Genomic DNA, 20,293 nt, shown 5'->3' on the forward strand with positions numbered 1-20,293 from the left:
CGCTCGCTGGAGTTTATTTTGTTTTATTTTAATTTCTTTTATTAACAAGCTCTGATTGAGAGTGAGGCCTGATGTGGTGGGGTGCCACAGTCAACAAGGAGCAGATAGTTCATCTCTGTTTAGAGTAAATGTAAATCTCCGTGATTGCACACACACACTGTGAACAGTGAGCAGTGAATTTGTCTCTGCATTTAACCCATCCAACACACCAGTAGTGAACACACACACCAGACGCAGGAGCAGTGGGCAGCATTCCTTTGCGCCCGGGGAGCGTTAGGGTTAAGTGCCTTGCTCAAGGGCACACAGCCGTGGATGTTGGGCCTGGGCATCGAACCGGCAACCCTCCAGTCACGAGCCCGGTTCTCTAACCTTTAGACCACAGCTGCCCCGAAGACTATTTTTTATTAAGTTTATGAGTTTCTATTATGCAGTGTTTCTTATTAAATGTTGTATGTGTATCCAAGGCAAAAGCTTTTTTCTTTTAGATTTCTAGCAACCTGCTTTTTTTTTTTTTTGTAGGGCTGTGTCCCTGTCTGTGATGCCTGCAGTGCATAGCCTCAGACTCTAAACACATCACAGTGACAAGTCCAAGCTGTTTGAAAAATGTGTTTTTTTTTCTTAGCCTAAAGAAGTGTGTGTGTGTGTGTGTGTGTTGTCAGGTTGTGTGACGAGCAGTTGTCCTCCCAGAGTCACTACGATTTCGGTCTGCGTGCTCTGAAGAGTGTGCTCATTAGCGCTGGAAACGTGAAGCGCGAACGCATCCAGAAGATAAAACGGGAGAAGTGTGAACGTGGTGAGGATGTGGATGAGAACGAGATCGCCGAGAACCTTCCGGAACAGGAGGTAATTAAGTCTAATGAGCATAAATGAATATTAGTGCTGCTAGCACAGTTATCCATAACAGTTGGCATACAGAGAAAGGAGTTGATTGGTGTGCTAGTGCAATCGTAGTGAGGTAGGCTCTAGAGAAGATCAATTTTAATGATTTGTATACTGAATCTTGGTAGGACACAACTCCTCTGACTGACTAATGAGATTATCACACAGTTTATGCGCTAGACGTGAAACTAGATGACTGAGACTGATGCAAACCAAATGCATTGCTTTAAAACATAAATCATTATACAAATCCACACTGACACAAGGACCTCAGAATCAAGTCATTTTAAGCAGGTTCTTTGAGATCGGTCCTAACTCAAATTCAGGTTATTGGAGGACAAACTCTGATGCAGATCACGTGTCAAACCAGATTCTGATTCAGACTTAATGTGAATCTGATTTTGGTCTCGCTGTCAGACCGTGGTGTTTATGTAACACACGTCACCTTTAAACCTCCCCACGTGTTTTCGGTCTATTTGGCCTGACCTCCCTTTGTTCCTTTTTCCCCCCTGTTTGTTCGAATCCAGATCCTGATCCAGAGCGTGTGTGAAACCATGGTCCCGAAGCTGGTTGCCGAGGACATTCCCCTGTTGTTCAGCCTGCTGTCTGACGTGTTCCCTGGCGTGCAGTACATGCGCGGAGAGATGACGGCACTGCGGGAGGAGCTGAAGAAGGTGTGCACGGAGATGTACCTGACCTACGGCGACGGAGATGACGTCGGCAGCATGTGGGTGGAGAAGGTGAGAACGTTGTCCGGTCTTTTTTTTTTTTTTTTTTTTCTCTCCGAAAACAAGGTTTGGAAACCTCAGGAAAACTGTGTCGATCAGCCGTCAGTCGTCAGACTGTTTGGGGAATAAATAATGATTCTTGTTTGGACACGTTGCCTGCGGGGGGGGGGGGATACGGAATTGGCTTTTGTCTCGACGTAACTCTCCAAAGAAAGCAAACTTAGAAAACAAAATTCAGCTGAATCCAAGGTCAGGGTTCAACCCAAACAGAGATGAAATTTTTCCTCATTTTGTGGCCTCTATAGAGGCACACTCTCAAAGCCCCCCCCCCCCCCAACAACAAACCCTTTACGTTCACAATGTGCAGTCAAGTTTCACGTTTATTTATAGCCCAATATCACTGTTTACAGTCTCAGAGGGCTTTACAGGCCACAACAAAATCAAAACAGTCATTTGCAGTATTACAGTCTTTTTCTGTCTTGCTAAACTTTGCCCCTGTTGTAACCTACCAATGTTGATTATGCGTATTCAGACAAAATGTTTAATAAGCGTTAATTCTCTACTAACTATTGAGAATCACATTGGTGACTTGCTATCCCGTAGCGTTTCTATTCTCGTCTCCTTTAACTGGGTCCAGTTCTTAAGAAACAAACGAACAGCTAAATAACCCCCCCCCCCCCCCCCCCCCCGTCGTTCTGCCGTGTCCCCCACAGGTTCTCCAGCTGTACCAGATCACTCAGATCAACCACGGCCTGATGATGGTGGGTCCGTCCGGCAGCGGCAAAACCATGGCCTGGCGCGTTCTCCTCAAAGCTCTGGAGAGACTGGAGGGCGTGGAGGGTGTGGCCCACATCATCGACCCCAAAGCCATAAGCAAGGACCACCTGTACGGAACGCTGGACCCCAACACCCGAGAATGGACTGACGGTCTTTTCACACACGTGCTCAGAAAGTAAGAGTCGAAACCCTTTTTGCGCTGTGCTCGCAATGTACATGCCAGTGTCTTCACTCCGCTTGAGTGACCAGTCATCATACTGGAAATTAGAAATGGCTGCCTTCTGGCTTTTTCGTAAATGTTTTCACAGGGTTGAATTTTTTTTTTTTTTTTTTTTGTGCAGAAATGGTGTTGTCGTCCTAACAATTGGGTTCAGTAAGATCCCAGTTTACTCAGAAATTAAAATCTTGCTCGAGGCAGAGTTGAGAGCCCATTTCTCTCGCGCTCTCATTAAATTCATCTCTGACTTTAGTTGTTTTGTATGTACCCAACACTGGTATGTTCTTTTGTATGCTGTCGCATAGTTCACTGACACCTGATGTCAAAAACTGCTCTCTGGCAAGCCAAATAATGTTGTCAGTTATGTTTTGGAGGGTGTGGGGAACACTTGTGTTTGTGACTGACCCTGTTACCGTGTGTGTGTTTCTCAGGATCATTGACAACGTGCGTGGGGAGCTGCAGAAACGTCAGTGGATCATCTTCGACGGTGACGTCGATCCGGAATGGGTAGAGAACTTGAACTCTGTCCTGGACGACAACAAACTCCTCACCCTGCCCAACGGAGAGCGTCTCAGCTTGCCTCCAAATGTAGGACTCTTTTCTTTTTTTTTCCACTCTGTTTTTCTTTTTTCTTTCTCTCTCCCTCTCCTCTCCACGCTCTCACTTCAGCACCTCTCCACAAAGAGTATGACATCACAGCTGCTAGAGTTTGATAAGTTAGGGACAACCGTATAATTATCTTATAGTTTCCTTCATATAATGTCCAAGGTTATGGAAATTCAATGTACAATATCGTTCTGTTTTCCAAGCTTTCATATACATGGATATAAAATTTACACTGAAACATAAATCTCATGACCCTACACTTTGTGCATTTATTTGGTTTTAAAAACAGTGGCAGTACCTTCATTGTTTACGTCTGTGTTTGTTTGTCAGGTGCGAATCATGTTTGAGGTTCAGGATCTGAAGTACGCCACCCTGGCCACCGTGTCTCGCTGCGGCATGGTGTGGTTCAGCGAAGACGTCCTCAGCACCGACATGATCTTCAACAACTTCCTGTGCCGCCTGCGCAGCATCCCATTGGACGAGGGTGAGGACGAGGCCCAGCGCATGCGTAAGGGGACGGAGGACGAGGGAGAGGAAGCCGCCTCCCCTATGCTGCAGGTACGAATGAGACCCGACCACCAATCAGGTCGCTCGACTGACCATCAGTCAGGCCGCTCAGCTCTCAGTGGTAAATTGTTCATACACCGAACCGTAGACTCAGCGTCATCGACTTTCGGACTGTTCAGTTGTCTGGAGAAAAACCATTATATGGGGAAAAAAATAAAATTAAAATGAAAGTAATAGTAATGAAGAAATTTACATCAATTAAAAAAAACGTTATTTTGATGCCAAACATGGGACTGAGCATTAACAGTATATGCACATATGCCACTGGTCACGGGACACAGCACATAATGACAGCAGTAAACACGCAGTAGTACACATTCGTCTTACGGATGTGTGTAGATTAACTTGTTGTAAATTAAAAAAAGCTCAAATGCACTTGACATTGATAGGCTGATGTGGCCTTGTTATGTTCTTGAACTAATCCTCCATAAACAGTGATGGTGGTTGTTTTGAAAGCATTTCCAAAGTGTTGCGCCATTTCTACTGTCGCCTTTTGGCTTTTTGAGGGGTTTTAATCCAAAAAATCTTAGAAGTTGTGCTTTGATTCTTAGCTAAGGTGTATAGTGACTTTTATAAAGGTGTCAAATGATTTAGATAAATAAAGTTTATCAGATAAATCGCGCGCTAACCCAAATTCCGTCCTCGGTCTTTTCCGTGGGCCGTGGTTTCCGTCCCTGCAGATCCAGAGGGATGCGGCGGCGGTCCTGCAGCCCTACTTCACCTCCACGGGCCTGGTGATCAAGGCTCTGGAACACGCCTCTAAGATGGAGCACATCATGGACTTCACCCGCCTGCGCTGCATGGGCTCTCTCTTCTCCATGCTCCACCAGGCCTGCAGGAACGTAGCCCTCTACAACAACAACCACCCGGACTTCCCCATGCCCGTGGACCAGCTGGAGAAATACATGCAGGTGTGTGTGTGTGTGTGCATCTGTCTGTGTTTTTGAAGTGTGTTGGGTTCAGGAGCTTTTTGAGTTTGACTGAACTCAGTAGATTTGTTGAAATTAGACATATGTGCGGCGATGCATTAGTGTTTGTTAAAAAAGAAGATGATTCTCAACAGACGGATCTGGTAACAGTTATAGTTATGCTGCTCTGTTCTCTGCAGAAATATCTGATTTATGCCGTGCTGTGGTCCTTCTCTGGAGACGGAAGACTGAAGATGAGGGCGGAGCTTGGAGAGTACATCCGACGAATCACCACCATTCCCCTCCCCTCTGCACCCAACATACCAATCATCGACTACGAGGTGAGAATTTTCATTCTTGGCGCTGACAGACAACTCCTCCTGTCAACCTATTTAAATATTCAATATGGAGTCTTCAGTTGGAATTTTCCACCAGACATTTTTGCATTTTAGATTAGGTGTTTTTTTTTGTTTTTTTTACACGACTTTGGAAGAGGAAATGAATGGAAAAGAAACAGTTGTTTCTCAAAACTTATGATTTATTTTCATACCACCCACTCAGTGTTGGGCAAACGCAATCTATTTAACCAAGCCAGGAGCTGACAGGTTTCTTATATCCGTGTCTGTCAACGTGAATGAATTAAATACCCTCTCTCTGTGTGTGTGTGTGTGTGTGTGTGTGTGTGTGTGTGTGTGTGTTAGGTGTCTATCACCGGCGAGTGGCAGTCCTGGCAGGGCAAGGTGCCCCAGATCGAGGTGGAGACCCATAAAGTGGCCTCCCCTGACGTGGTGGTGCCCACGCTGGACACGGTCCGCCACGAGGCCCTGCTCTACACCTGGCTGGCAGAACACAAGCCCCTGGTTCTGTGCGGACCGCCTGGTTCTGGTAAAACCATGACCCTCTTCAGTGCCCTGCGAGCCCTGCCTGATATGGAGGTACTGTTTCAGATTTCGTTTCAAGCTTGTGTTCACTCAGAGTTCTGTTCTTGTATCTATAGTCTATTAAGTGCTAATGAATTTTAAGGGGTTTCATGAACTCTTTATGTAGTAGTCACTGGATTTCCACTGTTTGGATTTTATGGTTAATGATTAAAACTCGAGATTTGTTCAGTCACTGAGTTAGTGTAGGTGTCTAATTTTTGATCTGTGTTTGTGTGTACGTGCGTGCGCTTTTTTCTAGGTTGTGGGTCTGAACTTCTCCAGTGCTACGACCCCAGAGCTGCTGCTGAAGACCTTTGATCATTACTGTGAGTACAGGCGTACCCCTAACGGAGTGGTCCTGGCCCCCGTGCAGCTGGGCAAGTGGCTGGTTCTGTTCTGTGACGAGATCAACCTGCCTGACATGGACAAATACGGAACCCAGAGAGTCATCTCCTTCATCAGACAGGTACACGGTCCAGGAGCACGTGTTTGTGTGTGTGTGTGTGTGTGTGTGTGTGTGCGCGCGCGCGCGCGTGCATGTGTTTTCATGTGAACTTTGTGTGTGTGTGTGTGTGTGTGTGTGTGTGTGTGTGTCTGTGTCTGAAAATATCACATAACCAAAAGCTGCATGTGTCTGCGTTCAGATGGTGGAGCACGGAGGGTTCTATCGCACGTCGGACCAGACCTGGGTTAAACTGGAGAGGATCCAGTTTGTGGGCGCTTGCAACCCGCCCACTGACCCCGGCAGGAAGCCCCTGTCTCACAGGTGCCGGCCCTCAGCTCACTCCCAAATTCAACACTCAGAATAAATACTCGGACACTCGAATTCAGTTCACCCCTTAAACTGAAGCCATGGGCACATTCAGATAGTGCTACAAACCTATGGGTTCCTCCTGTTGTCCATAATGAAGAGGCCAGCTGTATGTTCAGATGTTGATTTGAATTACATGTAACTTGCCACACAGAAGGGGATGGATAGAATAGATGTATTTTGTTGTCATTTTTTCTGTCCCGTGTCCGTGTGCAGGTTCTTGCGTCATGTCCCGGTGGTGTACGTGGACTACCCCGGTCCCGCCTCTCTGACCCAGATCTACGGAACCTTCAACCGAGCCATGCTGAGGCTCATTCCCTCACTCCGCACCTACGCCGAACCACTCACTGCCGCCATGGTGGAGTTCTACACCATGTCGCAGGTCAGGACTACACGCACACAGCGAAGAACATGACCGTGTTTGTCTGTTCAGTGTTCAGGACATGTTTCAGCTTTAGAACAGGCCCAGGGAGTGAACCAAACACCTTGGTGTTTAGTCGTGGTGAATGTACTGTTTGTTTGACGTCAAACACAATTTTTTAACAATCGACTTACGATTATACAATTAGGTTCATTTGGTAGATGCTTTTGTTGAGCTACCGAGAGGTGCATTCATATAGAGTAGGAAATGAACGTGCCTCTGATGTTAAACCTTTATGACGAAAAACTGCCTCTAACTATCACTGTTTTCCAGTGTTCTGTGTGTAGGTATTGAAGTGTATATGTGTGTATGTCTATAGGGTGCTAAAAGATGAGGAATGAGTTGTTAGTGATGAGGGGTTGGGTTAGAGATGATGAGGTGATTTACGTGAGTGGACGTGACGTTCATGCTCGCTGCTCTCAGATATTCTCTTGCTCTTGCTCTTCTGCTGTCTCTCACTCTCTGTCTCTCCTGGACTAACTTTATCCATTTCTCTCCCCACACACACACACACACACACATACAGGAGCGTTTTACTCAGGACACCCAACCGCACTACATCTACTCCCCCAGAGAGATGACCCGCTGGGTCAGGGGAATCTTCGAGGCCCTGCGTCCCCTGGAGACGCTCCCTGTGGAGGGGCTGATCCGGATCTGGGCCCACGAGGCGCTCCGTCTCTTCCAGGACAGGTGGGCTGCACGGGCCTCCACACACACACACACACACACAATCTCAGAGTGTCCGCAGGCGTAGACTAACATGCCAGACAAGAATAGCAGCGTCTTGCTTTTATCCCTCTCTTGAACGTGCAGTAGGACCTCTTTGACTGGAACTGCTTAGTCACTTTTTTGTGACACTTGTTGCTGATAGTTTGTATTGTGGGGCTTTTTGACCCACTTATTGTCCATTCTCTTATTTTCCTTTGATATTCTTTCATTTGTATCTGGTCTATTACTGAACTTAGCAGTGGTACATATTGCACAGACAACTCCTTAATGGCTATATGCTGAATAAATGTAAGTGTAAGTATGTTTGATCTGAATACGGTGTCGGGCGTTATGTTGAGTCGAAGTCTTGATGAAAGTGGAGTGAAGTGATGTCACTTCCTCCTCAGGCTGGTGGAGGATGAGGAGCGGCGTTGGACAGACGAGAACATCGACACCGTGGCTCTGAAACACTTCCCGAACATCGACCGCGACAAGGCCCTGAACAGACCCATCCTCTACAGCAACTGGCTCTCAAAGGTGAGCGCTCGATCCCCCCCACCCCCCAAAAAAACCCAAATCCTGAGACGTCTCCTCTCTTCCTTTTGTCTTCTCATTCACTAATCCTATCCAAAATATGACTTAAAAAAAAAAATAAAGATAAAAATCGTTAGTGAATGAAAAGTCCTGTCTTCATCTCGGAAATGTTAGAGGTCATAAATGAAACTGAGAGGAGAAGAGCAGGTTTTGACTGAAGCGGCGTTGTCTCCCGCAGGACTACATCCCGGTGGAGCAGGAGGAGCTGAGGGATTACGTCAAAGCCCGTCTGAAGGTCTTCTACGAGGAGGAGCTGGACGTTCCGCTGGTGCTCTTCAACGAGGTCCTAGACCACGTGCTGAGGATCGACCGGTAGGAGGAGGACTCCCCGTCTCCCGGCTGGGAGCCATTGACACATACACGTCACTTGAACTTGTTTTTTTTCTACCATCGTAATCATCTGATTGGCAAATTTATTTAATCTTGTTTTCCAGAATCTTCCGTCAGCCTCAGGGCCATCTGCTCCTCATTGGTGTCAGTGGTGCCGGGAAGACAACGCTGTCCCGCTTCGTGGCGTGGATGAATGGTCTGAGTGTGTACCAGATCAAGGTGAGCTCAGTGGAGCTGGACCGAAATTAAATCAGCCGTCAACTGCCATGGACACACTTTCATTTCTCTCCTGTTTCTCAGGCCTTCCCAAAAGTCAATTATTTCAAGATGCTGAAAGTGTCTTTCACTCCTCTTTTTCTAGAGCTAGCTTAAGTGTCTTCTGCTTTATATTTTCAAAGTTCCTCAGTTCTCAGTGAAAAACAGAAAGACAAAGTTTGTCTCAATGACATTTAGAGGTCAAAATTTGGTTGGTCCAAGCTACAGTTGACCACGGTTGTCCCCACAAAACACGATTATCAGTTTGCCCACTGTGACGGGTGTGTTCCTCGCACGCTCAGTAACCATGGTAACGTCCTCCAGGTTCACAGGAAGTACACGGGCGAGGACTTCGACGAGGACCTGCGAACGGTGCTGCGTCGCTCGGGCTGTAAGAACGAGAAGATCGCCTTCATCATGGACGAGTCCAACGTCCTGGACTCGGGCTTCCTGGAGCGCATGAACACGCTGCTCGCCAACGGAGAGGTACCACACGCCCGTCCGTTTTTTCTCTCCCTCCCCAGTTCCCTGTTTTTCACTTAACTTTGGTTGTATTTTTTTTTCTTTAAGCCCTGTTTTCCCTGCGTTAACCTGCCCTGTCCGTGTCAGCGTCCGCCACTGCACGGTTTAGCTCTCTGTTTACTTTCACACGCCTGATGCAGCTGATCAGGGGGTTAGTAATTAACATGATGGGTTGAATTGGGCGTGTTACAACAGGGCAAGTTTATAAATGTGCAGTTCTGTGAGCCTCAGAGAACAAGAATTTACTGAACACTGTTGTATGATAATAACATTGTGGGGTTTTTTTTTTCCCCTTTAGTGTTAAAAATCGTTCTTTTAACTCTAATCTTTCCTCCAAGCCTTCAAGCATCATGAGAGGCTTGCTTATCACTTCTTTCTTTTTTTATTTTTCTTTCCTTATTTGGCACATTTTACCCTCTATCGCTTCCTCCCCTTACTCTCTCGTACACACAACTGATCTTAATTCTCAAACGTATCTCGTCTGGCGCATACGTCGGAGCTGACCGTCTGGTTTCTGTGTTGCGGTGGCGTCCAGGTCCCCGGTCTGTTTGAGGGAGACGAGTACGCCACTCTGATGACCCAGTGTAAGGAAGGCGCGCAGAAAGAGGGCCTGATGCTGGACACTCACGAGGAGCTGTACAAGTGGTTCACCAGTCAGGTCATCCGAAACCTGCACGTGGTCTTCACCATGAACCCGTCCTCCGAGGGCCTGAAGGACCGCGCCGCCACCTCCCCCGCCCTCTTCAACAGGTTCGGTTCTGTCCCGCGTCCGTCCGGTATCACCCCTCTCTCTCCTCACAGCACAGACCGAGATATGAAACACTTAAAACGTGGTCCGTTTCCAGGTTACAGAACAAAGTTTGAACCGTCCTAGGTTCTAAGACATTCATTGAAATGGACATTATGTTTTGCAGTTATTTTAATAAACAGGTTTGATATGATGTTCTATGTGAACAGTCATTATGTACTATGTGTTATTTGTTTGACTGTGTGACTAAGCTGCGTTACTCCCTTTTGGTGTGTCTGTGTATAGATGTGTGCTGAACTGGTTTGGAGACTGGTCCACCGAGGCCCTGTACCAAGTGGGCAAAGAGTTCACCAGTAAGATGGACCTGGAGAAGCCCAACTACAAAGTGCCCGACTACATGCCCATCGTCTATGAGAAACTGCCCCAGCCGCCGACACACCGTGAGGCCATCGTCAACAGCTGTGTGTTTGTTCACCAGACGCTGCACCAGGCAAGTGCTGCTCTTAGAGAGAGGTGGAAGTGAAATGTGTTTAAATGTGACCGTTTGATGAACCATGTGTTAAAGCCTATCATAAAAGCGGGGAGGGGCTGTATCTGACACAAATACTTGTTTGAAAATTGTAATGTGACTCACACAAATCGTTATGTTACATAAACAATAGTTAATTCTCCAAACAGTATATTTGAGGTGATAATGTGCATTGCTATCGCTGCCTTTCATGACTGCCTTTCATCTTCGGTCGTAGTTTTTTCTTTTAATGTGATGAATGTGGGACTTGAGTTATTGATTTAATTCCTCCTTGCACTACTAGGCAAATAACCGCCTGGCCAAACGCGGTGGCCGCACCATGGCCATCACCCCGCGTCACTACCTGGACTTCATCAACCACTACGCCAACCTGTTCAACGAGAAACGCAGCGAACTGGAGGAGCAGCAGATGCACCTCAACGTCGGCCTGCGCAAGATCAAAGAGACCGTGGATCAGGTCCGATCTAACGTCGTGAAATACGCCTTCATGTGTGATGTTTGCGTTTAAAACACACTCCATCCATCTCTTTTTCACACCGTAAATGTTTACCCTAAGAAAAAGAGTATTAAACCCTAAAATCAGAAACCTCAGTAAATCCACGGTGTATGAAGCTAAATACACGGTGTATGAAGCTGTTCTGGGGGATTACGGGAAATATAGAGGAGCTCCTCTCTCTCTATTGGCCGGTCTGAGTCACGTGACCCAGACACTCACGTTGTGCTGCTGTTCTTCAGGTTGAGGAGCTGCGCAGGGACCTAAGGATCAAGAGCCAGGAGCTGGAGCTGAAAAACGCAGCCGCCAACGACAAGCTGAAGAAGATGGTGAAAGACCAGCAGGAGGCAGAGAAGAAAAAGGTCAGGAGATGGCTCGGAGATTGAACCTGTCGCTTGATGTTGAACCCGATGCCGTGTTTTGCGGCCTGAGTGTTTTTTTTTTAATGAGTGCGCTGAATGTGCCGGTTGTCATGGTAACCGACAGGTGATGAGCCAGGAGATACAGGAAGCTGTTTATAAGCAGCAGGAAGTGATCAAGGACAAGCAGCTGAGGGTGAAACAGGATCTGGACCAAGTGGAACCGGCTGTGATTGAGGCCCAGAACGGTACAACCGTGTTGTTGTTGTTTTTTTTTTTTGTTTTTTTTTAAACGCAAGCTTCACTCTCGTCTAAAATTTGCTTTATGTATCAGATGAACTCATGGGGTCAGTCATTGTCCCCTTTTTTTAATTTATTTTTTTTTAATTGAAGTTATTTACTTTGATGTGCATGGCCGACTGCTTTAGTGTCAGTGTTCTTCAGCGTCAGTGTTCTACAGTTTTCTCCTTCCATCTCAAAAATTTTCCACTAAGGTCTCTGCTCTGTTCTCCTATTCTGCTTTTCAAGTGTAAATCTACTGTTGTCCCCTGTATTTCCTGTATTTCCTGATCTAATCTTTCTGCTTTTCTTCCTCTCTTCATGTCTTTTTCTTTTCTTTTCTTTTTTTTTTTTTAATTAAATTTTATGCCGTCATTCCTTGTGCGTCACACTGCCACCTGCTGGTTTCGGGGTGGGATTGTTTTAGCTGTTAAGTCCATTAAGAAGCAGCACCTGGTGGAGGTACGTTCCATGGCCAACCCGCCCGCGGCGGTGAAGCTGGCCCTGGAGTCCATCTGCCTTCTGCTCGGGGAGAGCACCACGGACTGGAAGCAGATCCGCTCCATCATTATGCGGGAGAACTTCATCCCAACCATTGTTAACTTTTCCGCTGAAGAGATCAGGTGACAGGAACATGTGGAGTGGAGCCGTGGCTGAAAGTGTCGGAGAGAGAGGGAGAGGGGTCATGGGTTGATGGGTTGGAGGTTTGACTCTCGTGGGTTGATGACAAAGCTCCTGGTCTTCTCCTAGTGCCGCACCAGTTGTTAAAGAGCTTTGTTATACCGTGGAAGTACAACTAGTAACGTAGCGCGCTTCCACTTTTGGCTGATCGAATCAGGTGTTGGCAAACAGTTGATTGAAGCATTAAAGGATCGGTGATGTGAAACGCTTCGATTCAGATCGATTTTAGTCAGTTATAATTACGCTCCACGAACGCACCTCTGCCTAGAACGAGAGTCCCTCCCTCACTCCCCTCCTCCTCGCTCTCTGACGCTATTGGCTGCTTTGCTCGCTCCCCCTCATCCCATTTGCCCTGCATGATCCTAAATCCCGCCTTCCCTCTCTCCCTCCCCTCCCTCCATAGCGGTCAGCTCTATTAAGAAGCAGCACCTTGTTGAGGTTCGAGCCATGGCTAACCCTCCTGCCGCAGTAAAGCTGGCACTGGAGTCTATCTGCCTCCTCCTGGGCGAGGAAACTAATGACTGGAAAAAGATCAGACAAGTTATTATCAGAGACAATTTCATCTCCAGCATAGTCAACTTTGTCTCTGAGGACATGAGGTATTTTCTGTCTCCTTTAAAAAAAAAAAACAAAAAAAAAACCACACTAAACCTACATGCATTTTTTTAAAAAAAAAAAAAATGTTTCTCTGTGTCTCTGGGCCGGCGGGTCACACCTTGACACGCTGGTGTGTTTCTTTTTTTGACAATCATCCTTCACCTTCCTGTGGCCACGTCAGTGAAGTTCACAGTTCATAATTTGCATGTCAACAATCAGGTTACCAATACCAAACTTTTTTTTTATTTTTTTTTTTTTTTTTAAACATGCAGGTGAGCTCTTTGAGTGTTAGTTTGTGTAGTTAGTGTAGTACTTTTATTTATGATTTAAAATATTGTGTCATACTAATTGTAATGACTAATTCTAAAATCCCGCTTCCTCTAATTCATTAACCTAATTCCCTAACCCCACCTCTTTGGCTCTAAACATGATATTTCAAACCAGGAGCATAAGACTGTAACCAGATGAGTTTTAACTGGTGTGTGTTTTATAATCGGGCTGCAGTGACTCCATCCGTGAGAAGATGAAGAAGAACTACATGTCCAACCCCAGCTACAACTACGAGCAGGTTAACAGGGCGTCTCTGGCATGCGGTCCTATGGTGAAATGGGCCATTGCTCAGGTAAGACCAGCTCAACCAATCAGGATCCAGCATTCATTCCATGCGCTATAACTCTGTCTTGCAGGTGTTTCAGGGGAAAACAAAGTCGAGTAAAACGATGTTCTTCAGTGTTTTTTAACGTAAAAATCTTTTTGGGTCATTGCAACACGAACAGTATATAGTGTCATTTGTGGACTTCAGGTTCACTTGAAATGTGTTCTAGGTCAAAATGAAATCCTTCTTGTGTCAGTTTATTAGTGTCAACAAAGTTGATTTTATGAGTGTTTATGGATGCGTGGTCACCGTGTCGCCCTCTGCTGGTTGTGTAGCTGAACTACGCTGACATGCTGAAGCGTGTGGAGCCTCTGCGTAATGAGCTGCAGAAGCTGGAGGACGACGCCAAGGACAATAAGACGAAGGCGGAGGAGGTGGAGCAGATGATCCGCGACCTGGAGGCCAGTATCGCTCGCTATAAGGAGGAGTACGCGGTGCTTATCTCGGAGGCCCAGGCCATTAAGGCCGACCTCGCCGCCGTGGAGGCTAAGGTTAGAGAGGATCTTCTCTCTCTCTCTCTCTCTCTCTCTCTCACACTCTCTCTCTCTCTCTCTCTCTCTCTCTCTCTCTCTGTGTGTCTCTTACTCTCTCTTTCTTTCTGTCTCTTACTCTCTTTCTCTCGTTCTTACTCTCTCTCTCCTCTCTAGATCTTTCTCTTTCCCTCTGTTTCACTCTTTTCCCCCCTTTGGCTCTCTCACTCTTCCTCTCCTTTTCTCTATATGTCTTTCCCTTTCTCTGCCTCTGTGTCTCTCTCTCTCTCTCCTTTCTTTCCTTTTCTCTGTGTCTGTCTGTCTCTTTTCCCTCATCTGTTTCTGCATGTGTGTCTCTCTCTCTCTCTCTCTCTCTCTCTCTCTCTCTCTCTTCCTCTCTCCCTGTTGTGCTCTCTCTCTTCTATACTCTCTCTTAGCAAACGCGTCATTTGGTGTAACTGTATATTGCATATGTACTAAGAGGCTGTGTTTAGACAGCTGAAGGCATCATTTCCCTCTTAACGGGTAGCCTGGATGTGTTTTTTTTTTTTTCTTCCTCACTCATTCTAACCCCCCTGTGTCTCGTCTTCTCCGTGTTCCTCGCAGGTGAACCGCAGCACAGCGCTGCTGAAGAGCTTGTCTGCCGAGAGGGAACGCTGGGAGAACACCAGCGAGACCTTTAAGAACCAGATGTCCACCATCGCCGGCGACTGCCTTCTGTCGGCGGCCTTCATCGCCTACGCCGGCTACTTCGACCAGCAGATGAGACAGAACCTCTTCACCACCTGGTCCCACCACCTGCAGCAGGCCAACATCATGGTACTCAAGCCAGTCAACTCCAGCAAACTCAACTTCAGCAGTTGGCGGAATAGTTTTGTAGGACTCTGTGGATTCAGTATTGTTTTTCCTCATCGTTCAGAATGGTATTGCTAAATCTCCCAGTTCTCTGAAGGTTTTTTCATGAATCACATAGAATGCCAAACTTTATCCCTAATCTGTTTTCCACTGCTACTTTAGGTTTTTTTTGTTTTGTTTGGGGTTTTTTTTGCTTTCAGTCTAGTTAGTGTTTAGATATATTAAAGTTCCCACTCGTCTGGTTCCAGACTGGCCAGTGAGTGTGAGATGGTGGTTTTGTGTCTTATGTCCTGGCCGTTCCTCATTTCGCTGTGCTCTGTTTGGCGTCGTGTCTCTTCTCCGTAGTTCCGCACTGACATCGCCCGTACCGAGTACCTGTCCAACGCGGACGAGAGGCTCCGCTGGCAGGCCAACTCGCTGCCCGCCGACGACCTCTGCACGGAGAACGCCATCATGCTCAAGAGGTTCAACAGGTCAGTGTCCCCCGTGGCAGTCATGTCCCGGACAGCCGTTTACAACGCCGTCACAAACTCAACACACAGCAGCACTGTCACGAACTCAACACACAGCAACGCTGTCACGAACTCAACACACAGCAACACTGTCAACCTCAACACACAGCAACACTGTCACGAGCTCAACACACAGCAACACTGTCACGAACTCAACACACAGCAACACTGTCAAACTCAACATAAAGACTAATGAAGGCGTGTTTCGGTCACACACAGCAGGACAGCTGGTGTCAAAACACAGTGTCAACAAAAAACACTTGTTTGATTTTGTCACTTATCGATTATGAATAAATCTCCGTAAAAATAAATCTGTAAATCTAAATGTTCGTGCACATCTGTAAATCTACAGTCCTTGCTGATTTGTGCAGAGTCATGCAATAATTAAGTAAATGTAATTAAATAAAATCATTAATTCTGTGAGCATAGCTATAAACGTGATTGTTAATAGCTGTACCCACAGAATTACTGAACTGGAAATGCCTTTTAGATGCATTTAATGTTTTGATGGAATCCCGTACACACAATGATATGATTGCAAGGGTCATATACATGTCATACAGTGTGGGGTTGTATGTGTGAAATGCAAATCTGACTGCATGTGCACATACAGAGAGAGAGATGCAGATCAGTACCCATGAAATCTCATTTCACCCTCTGAATATATTTATATTTTTTTCTTTTTCGGCAGGTACCCATTGATCATCGACCCATCCGGTCAGGCCACAGAGTTCATCATGAACGAATACAAGGACCGCAAGATCACCCGCACCAGCTTCCTGGACGACGCCTTCCGGAAGAATCTGGAGAGCGCCCTGAGGTTCGGAAACCCGCTGCTTGTGCAGGTACGAACACCCCCACCCACCCCCCACTCGCTGTCTGTGTTATGAACAGACGCTGTCGCTGACTCTGGCAGATTTAAAGCAGATTACGCACTTTCGCATGTTAATCTTCTAGAGGACATCTAAAAATTGTAATGTCCATTCAGAACAATCAGCACAGTCACTGACTTCTCAAATGCTGTTATGTGTGTTAACAAATGAAGGACGGTATCTACAGAACACCTGCAGGCTTCATGTTTTTTGTGTCTTAATCTATTGCACAGACACCCACCCCCCCCCCCCCCCCCCCCCATTGCATCCCTGTAAAAATGAATTCTGACACTCATTGAAATGTTATTTAAACGTGCCCTGAAATGCATTGCCCTGATGGTGTCGGTCCTCTGGTCAGGACGTGGAGAGTTACGACCCGATCCTGAACCCGGTGCTGAACAGAGAGGTCCGCAGGACCGGAGGCCGAGTCCTCATCACTCTGGGAGATCAGGACATCGACTTGTCTCCCTCGTTCGTCATCTTCCTCTCCACCAGAGATCCAACGGCAAGTTCCCTCTGCAAACATTTTGTTTGTTTGTTTGGGCTGGGGCGGGTTGTCCCTTGTGGATTTTGTCCCTTGGGGAATTTTTCTTACCTTTCACAGTAGAAATGTAGGCATACGTGCATGTTAACACAGCTCTAGTATATGATTCCAATAAGCTGTGATGTTGGATGTTGGTAAGGTGACGGGTGACTGTGTGGGAGTGGTATAGTCCGTCCCAGTGATCTGTATGGCAGGAGCCCACTTGGCACCATCAGTGGTCTGTGAGGAGCTGGTCGTGTGTGTGTGTGAGAGCCGACCACCAGTGCAGCTGACTTGATAATTCTAAAGGTTTTGAGACCAGTGACTTGATCTATAAACAAAACAGGTTCTTTTCGACTTGGTTTGTCTAATTTTACATGTGTGTGTGTGTGGTTTGTAGGTTGAGTTCCCTCCTGACCTGTGTTCTCGCGTGACCTTCGTGAACTTCACGGTGACACGCAGCAGTTTGCAGAGTCAGTGTCTGAACGAGGTGCTGAAGGCGGAGAGACCCGACGTTGACGAGAAACGCTCCGACCTCCTCAAACTGCAGGGTAAGACACGGGTCTGAACAGTCCTCAGTGCGTGAGGGGAACACAGAGACCTGAGCAGACCCTAAACAGACTAGATCACATGACCCTAAACAGACTAGATCACATGACCCTAAACGGACTAGATCACATGACCCTAAACGGACTAGATCACATGACCCTAAACGGACTAGATCACCTGACCCTAAACGGACTAGATCACACGACCCTAAACGGACTAGATCACACGACCCTAAACGGACTAGATCACACGACCCTAAACGGACTAGATCACACGACCCTAAACAGACTAGATCACACGACCCTAAACAGACTAGATCACACGACCCTAAACGGACTAGATCACACGACCCTAAACGGACTAGATCACATGACCCTAAACGGACTAGATCACATGACCCTAAACGGACTAGATCACCAGTTCCTAAACGGACTAGATCACACGACCCTAAACGGACTAGATCACCAGACCCTAAACGGACTAGATCACCAGACCCTAAACGGACTAGATCACACGACCCTAAACGGACTAGATCACACGACCCTAAACGGACTAGATCACACGACCCTAAACAGACTAGATCACACGACCCTAAACGGACTAGATCACCTGACCCTAAACAGACTAGATCACACGACCGTAAACGGACTAGATCACATGACCCTAAACAGACTAGATCACACGACCCTAAACAGACTAGATCACCTGACCAAACGGAGGCATAGCATCTTGCCGGTGGCTTCAGCTTTGAGGGAAATGCTTTAGTTACGGGAGTGCTGCAGGTACGATTGTTAGAGATGAATTAAGAAACACTTTGCTGTCCCTATGAGTGACTGGTTAAGGAGATTGACTCTTAGGTGGCCACTCTGAGTAAGGTGTGTGTATTTGCATAGGGAAAACAAATATTGCCAGGTGGAATCTGAGCACCATAGGACTTTAGATTTAAACAAAAAACGGCCCAGTGGATGACTCTCCGAGACCAGTTTCATAGCACTGTCTTTCACCCTAGCACTAGTGTATACTAGACATGGTGAGGGGATATTTTAGAAGTTTACTAAACAAATTCATCCAGCCAATGGCATTGCACGGCCTTAAGTAATAGAAGCTCCTTAGCGATAAGCACAAAGAAGGGTTTATGTTATAAATATGATGCTGAGTCTGAATTTTCCTCTGATCAGGTGAGTTTCAGCTGCGTCTGCGTCAGCTGGAAAAGTCGCTGTTGCAGGCCCTAAACGAGGTCAAGGGTCGTATCCTCGACGACGACACCATCATCACCACCCTGGAGAACCTGAAGAAGGAGGCGGCGGAGGTGACCCGGAAGGTGGAGGAGACAGACATAGTCATGCAGGAGGTGGAGACGGTCTCTCAGCAGTACCTGTCGCTGTCCTCCGCTTGCAGCAGCATCTACTTCACCATGGAGGCCCTCAACCAGGTGAGAGGAGGGGGGAGGAATTTAAAGTGAACCTGTCTAAGCTAAATAAACCTGTAAATAAATACACCTTAATCTTTGGATCAAAAAGTAGTCTGAGTTCCTAGAAAAAAAATAAATAATTTTTTTTTGTATAGCATGGCGAGTTCATAATTTATTTTATGAATGGAACTGAAGCGTTCTCAGTGGTTCTGAATATGTAGTTTAATATTTAAGAATTTAAGTTTCTGATCAAGTCATTTAGACTTTGACTCTCTGTGTCCTTTTGACTCTTTGACCTTTTTTTTTTTCCCCCCTCTCTGTAGATGCACTTCCTGTACCAGTACTCTCTGCACTTCTTCCTGGACATTTACCATACAGTTCTGTATGAGAACACCAACCTGAAGAGCATCAGCGACCACACGCAGCGCCTCTCGGTCATCACCAAGGACCTGTTCCAGGTACGCTGCTCCTCTCACGCGGCCTCGCTCCGAAACAGCCGCTTCAAGCACCTCCGTTCACCGCAGAATCCCACGACGGAAGTTCTCCTGCGTCCATCCCCAGCCTCTGTGGGTTAAATCCTCTTTATATTTTTTTTTGTTGTCTGATAGATCGCTTTTAACCGTGTGGCCCGGGGAATGCTGCACCAGGACCACATCACTTTTGCAGTGCTGTTGGCCAGGATCAATCTGAAGGGCATGACCAGGTAACCTGGACGGAGAAGAGCAGCGGCGGCGTTCGTCGCTGCGTTCTTCTGAGCCCACGCTGTCACGTTAATGATATAACTCTCCCATAACCTGTCACCCTGCTCACCGTTACTCTGCTGTTCAATCTAAAGAAACAGCAAATGCAAACCAGTGCTCTGCAATCAGAGGTTTAGTGTTATGAAGGCACTTATTGTCAAAACTTTTCAGCAGTCGTCTTGAACCCGCGTAAATCAGAAGTGCATGCTAACGATATTGTGGTAGAGACGAATCAGATCTTAAGAAGCAGTAGCCGTAACATAGGAAGGAAAGATGACGTGGACTTCTCATTGCTTTCGTTCCTAAATGTCCGACTCTCCCCCCCGGTCACCTCCAGCGAGCCGGCGTACGACGCCGAGTTCCAGCACTTCCTGCGCGGTAAAGAGATCGTGCTGACGGGGACCACGGTGCCGAAGGTGAAGGGTCTGAGCACAGAGCAGAGCGAGGCCATGGTGCGTCTCAGCCGACTCCCCGCCTTTAAGGACCTGGTCGCCAAAGTGCAGGCGGACGAGGTGAGAGCGCAGTCCCAACACAGACCTGGTACCGCAGGGTGGGAGGTGGGGGGGTGGGGGGGGTGCAGTAGGCGAGAAAGTGTGTGTGTGTGTGCGCGCGTGCGTTTGTGTGTGTGTGTGTGTATGAGTGAGAGAGAGAACATTACTTAATTGCTGTATGAGAGATGGAATGAATCAGCCAAACAAATGAACTAAAAAAAATACAATAGTAAGCGTTTATGGGCGAGAGAATGAGTTGTTTGGCTTGAAAAACAGTGATGTTAAA

At 46.9% G+C, this 20,293-nt stretch overlaps 1 protein-coding gene across 2 annotated transcripts in view; it reads left to right on the forward strand.

Annotated features, from left to right (window-relative positions):
- Positions 1 to 20,293, forward strand: part of dync1h1 (dynein, cytoplasmic 1, heavy chain 1) — a 45,069-nt gene that overhangs the window by 16,905 nt on the left and 7,871 nt on the right. Inside the window, exons 31-63 of one of the 2 annotated variants that reach the window (XM_030783577.1) lie at positions 660 to 843; positions 1,407 to 1,619; positions 2,321 to 2,559; positions 3,033 to 3,189; positions 3,538 to 3,765; positions 4,455 to 4,685; positions 4,883 to 5,023; positions 5,384 to 5,617; positions 5,862 to 6,068; positions 6,247 to 6,368; positions 6,630 to 6,795; positions 7,361 to 7,524; positions 7,950 to 8,079; positions 8,315 to 8,448; positions 8,571 to 8,685; positions 9,046 to 9,207; positions 9,779 to 9,993; positions 10,277 to 10,481; positions 10,804 to 10,977; positions 11,256 to 11,375; positions 11,500 to 11,620; positions 12,079 to 12,274; positions 13,434 to 13,551; positions 13,860 to 14,075; positions 14,661 to 14,873; positions 15,255 to 15,382; positions 16,113 to 16,266; positions 16,652 to 16,798; positions 17,217 to 17,367; positions 18,544 to 18,797; positions 19,100 to 19,234; positions 19,385 to 19,479; positions 19,854 to 20,028. In XM_030783577.1, coding sequence (XP_030639437.1) covers positions 660 to 843; positions 1,407 to 1,619; positions 2,321 to 2,559; positions 3,033 to 3,189; positions 3,538 to 3,765; positions 4,455 to 4,685; positions 4,883 to 5,023; positions 5,384 to 5,617; positions 5,862 to 6,068; positions 6,247 to 6,368; positions 6,630 to 6,795; positions 7,361 to 7,524; positions 7,950 to 8,079; positions 8,315 to 8,448; positions 8,571 to 8,685; positions 9,046 to 9,207; positions 9,779 to 9,993; positions 10,277 to 10,481; positions 10,804 to 10,977; positions 11,256 to 11,375; positions 11,500 to 11,620; positions 12,079 to 12,274; positions 13,434 to 13,551; positions 13,860 to 14,075; positions 14,661 to 14,873; positions 15,255 to 15,382; positions 16,113 to 16,266; positions 16,652 to 16,798; positions 17,217 to 17,367; positions 18,544 to 18,797; positions 19,100 to 19,234; positions 19,385 to 19,479; positions 19,854 to 20,028 — 5,644 coding nt within the window. Of the gene's footprint in view, positions 1 to 659; positions 844 to 1,406; positions 1,620 to 2,320; positions 2,560 to 3,032; positions 3,190 to 3,537; positions 3,766 to 4,454; positions 4,686 to 4,882; positions 5,024 to 5,383; positions 5,618 to 5,861; positions 6,069 to 6,246; positions 6,369 to 6,629; positions 6,796 to 7,360; positions 7,525 to 7,949; positions 8,080 to 8,314; positions 8,449 to 8,570; positions 8,686 to 9,045; positions 9,208 to 9,778; positions 9,994 to 10,276; positions 10,482 to 10,803; positions 10,978 to 11,255; positions 11,376 to 11,499; positions 11,621 to 12,078; positions 12,275 to 12,735; positions 12,932 to 13,433; positions 13,552 to 13,859; positions 14,076 to 14,660; positions 14,874 to 15,254; positions 15,383 to 16,112; positions 16,267 to 16,651; positions 16,799 to 17,216; positions 17,368 to 18,543; positions 18,798 to 19,099; positions 19,235 to 19,384; positions 19,480 to 19,853; positions 20,029 to 20,293 lie in introns of both variants that reach the window. The other variant, XM_030783584.1, reaches the window with a different exon arrangement.

The sequence above is a fragment of the Chanos chanos genome, chromosome 1 (genome assembly GCF_902362185.1).
Source record: "Chanos chanos chromosome 1, fChaCha1.1, whole genome shotgun sequence".
Taxonomy (NCBI): Eukaryota; Metazoa; Chordata; class Actinopteri; order Gonorynchiformes; family Chanidae; genus Chanos; species Chanos chanos.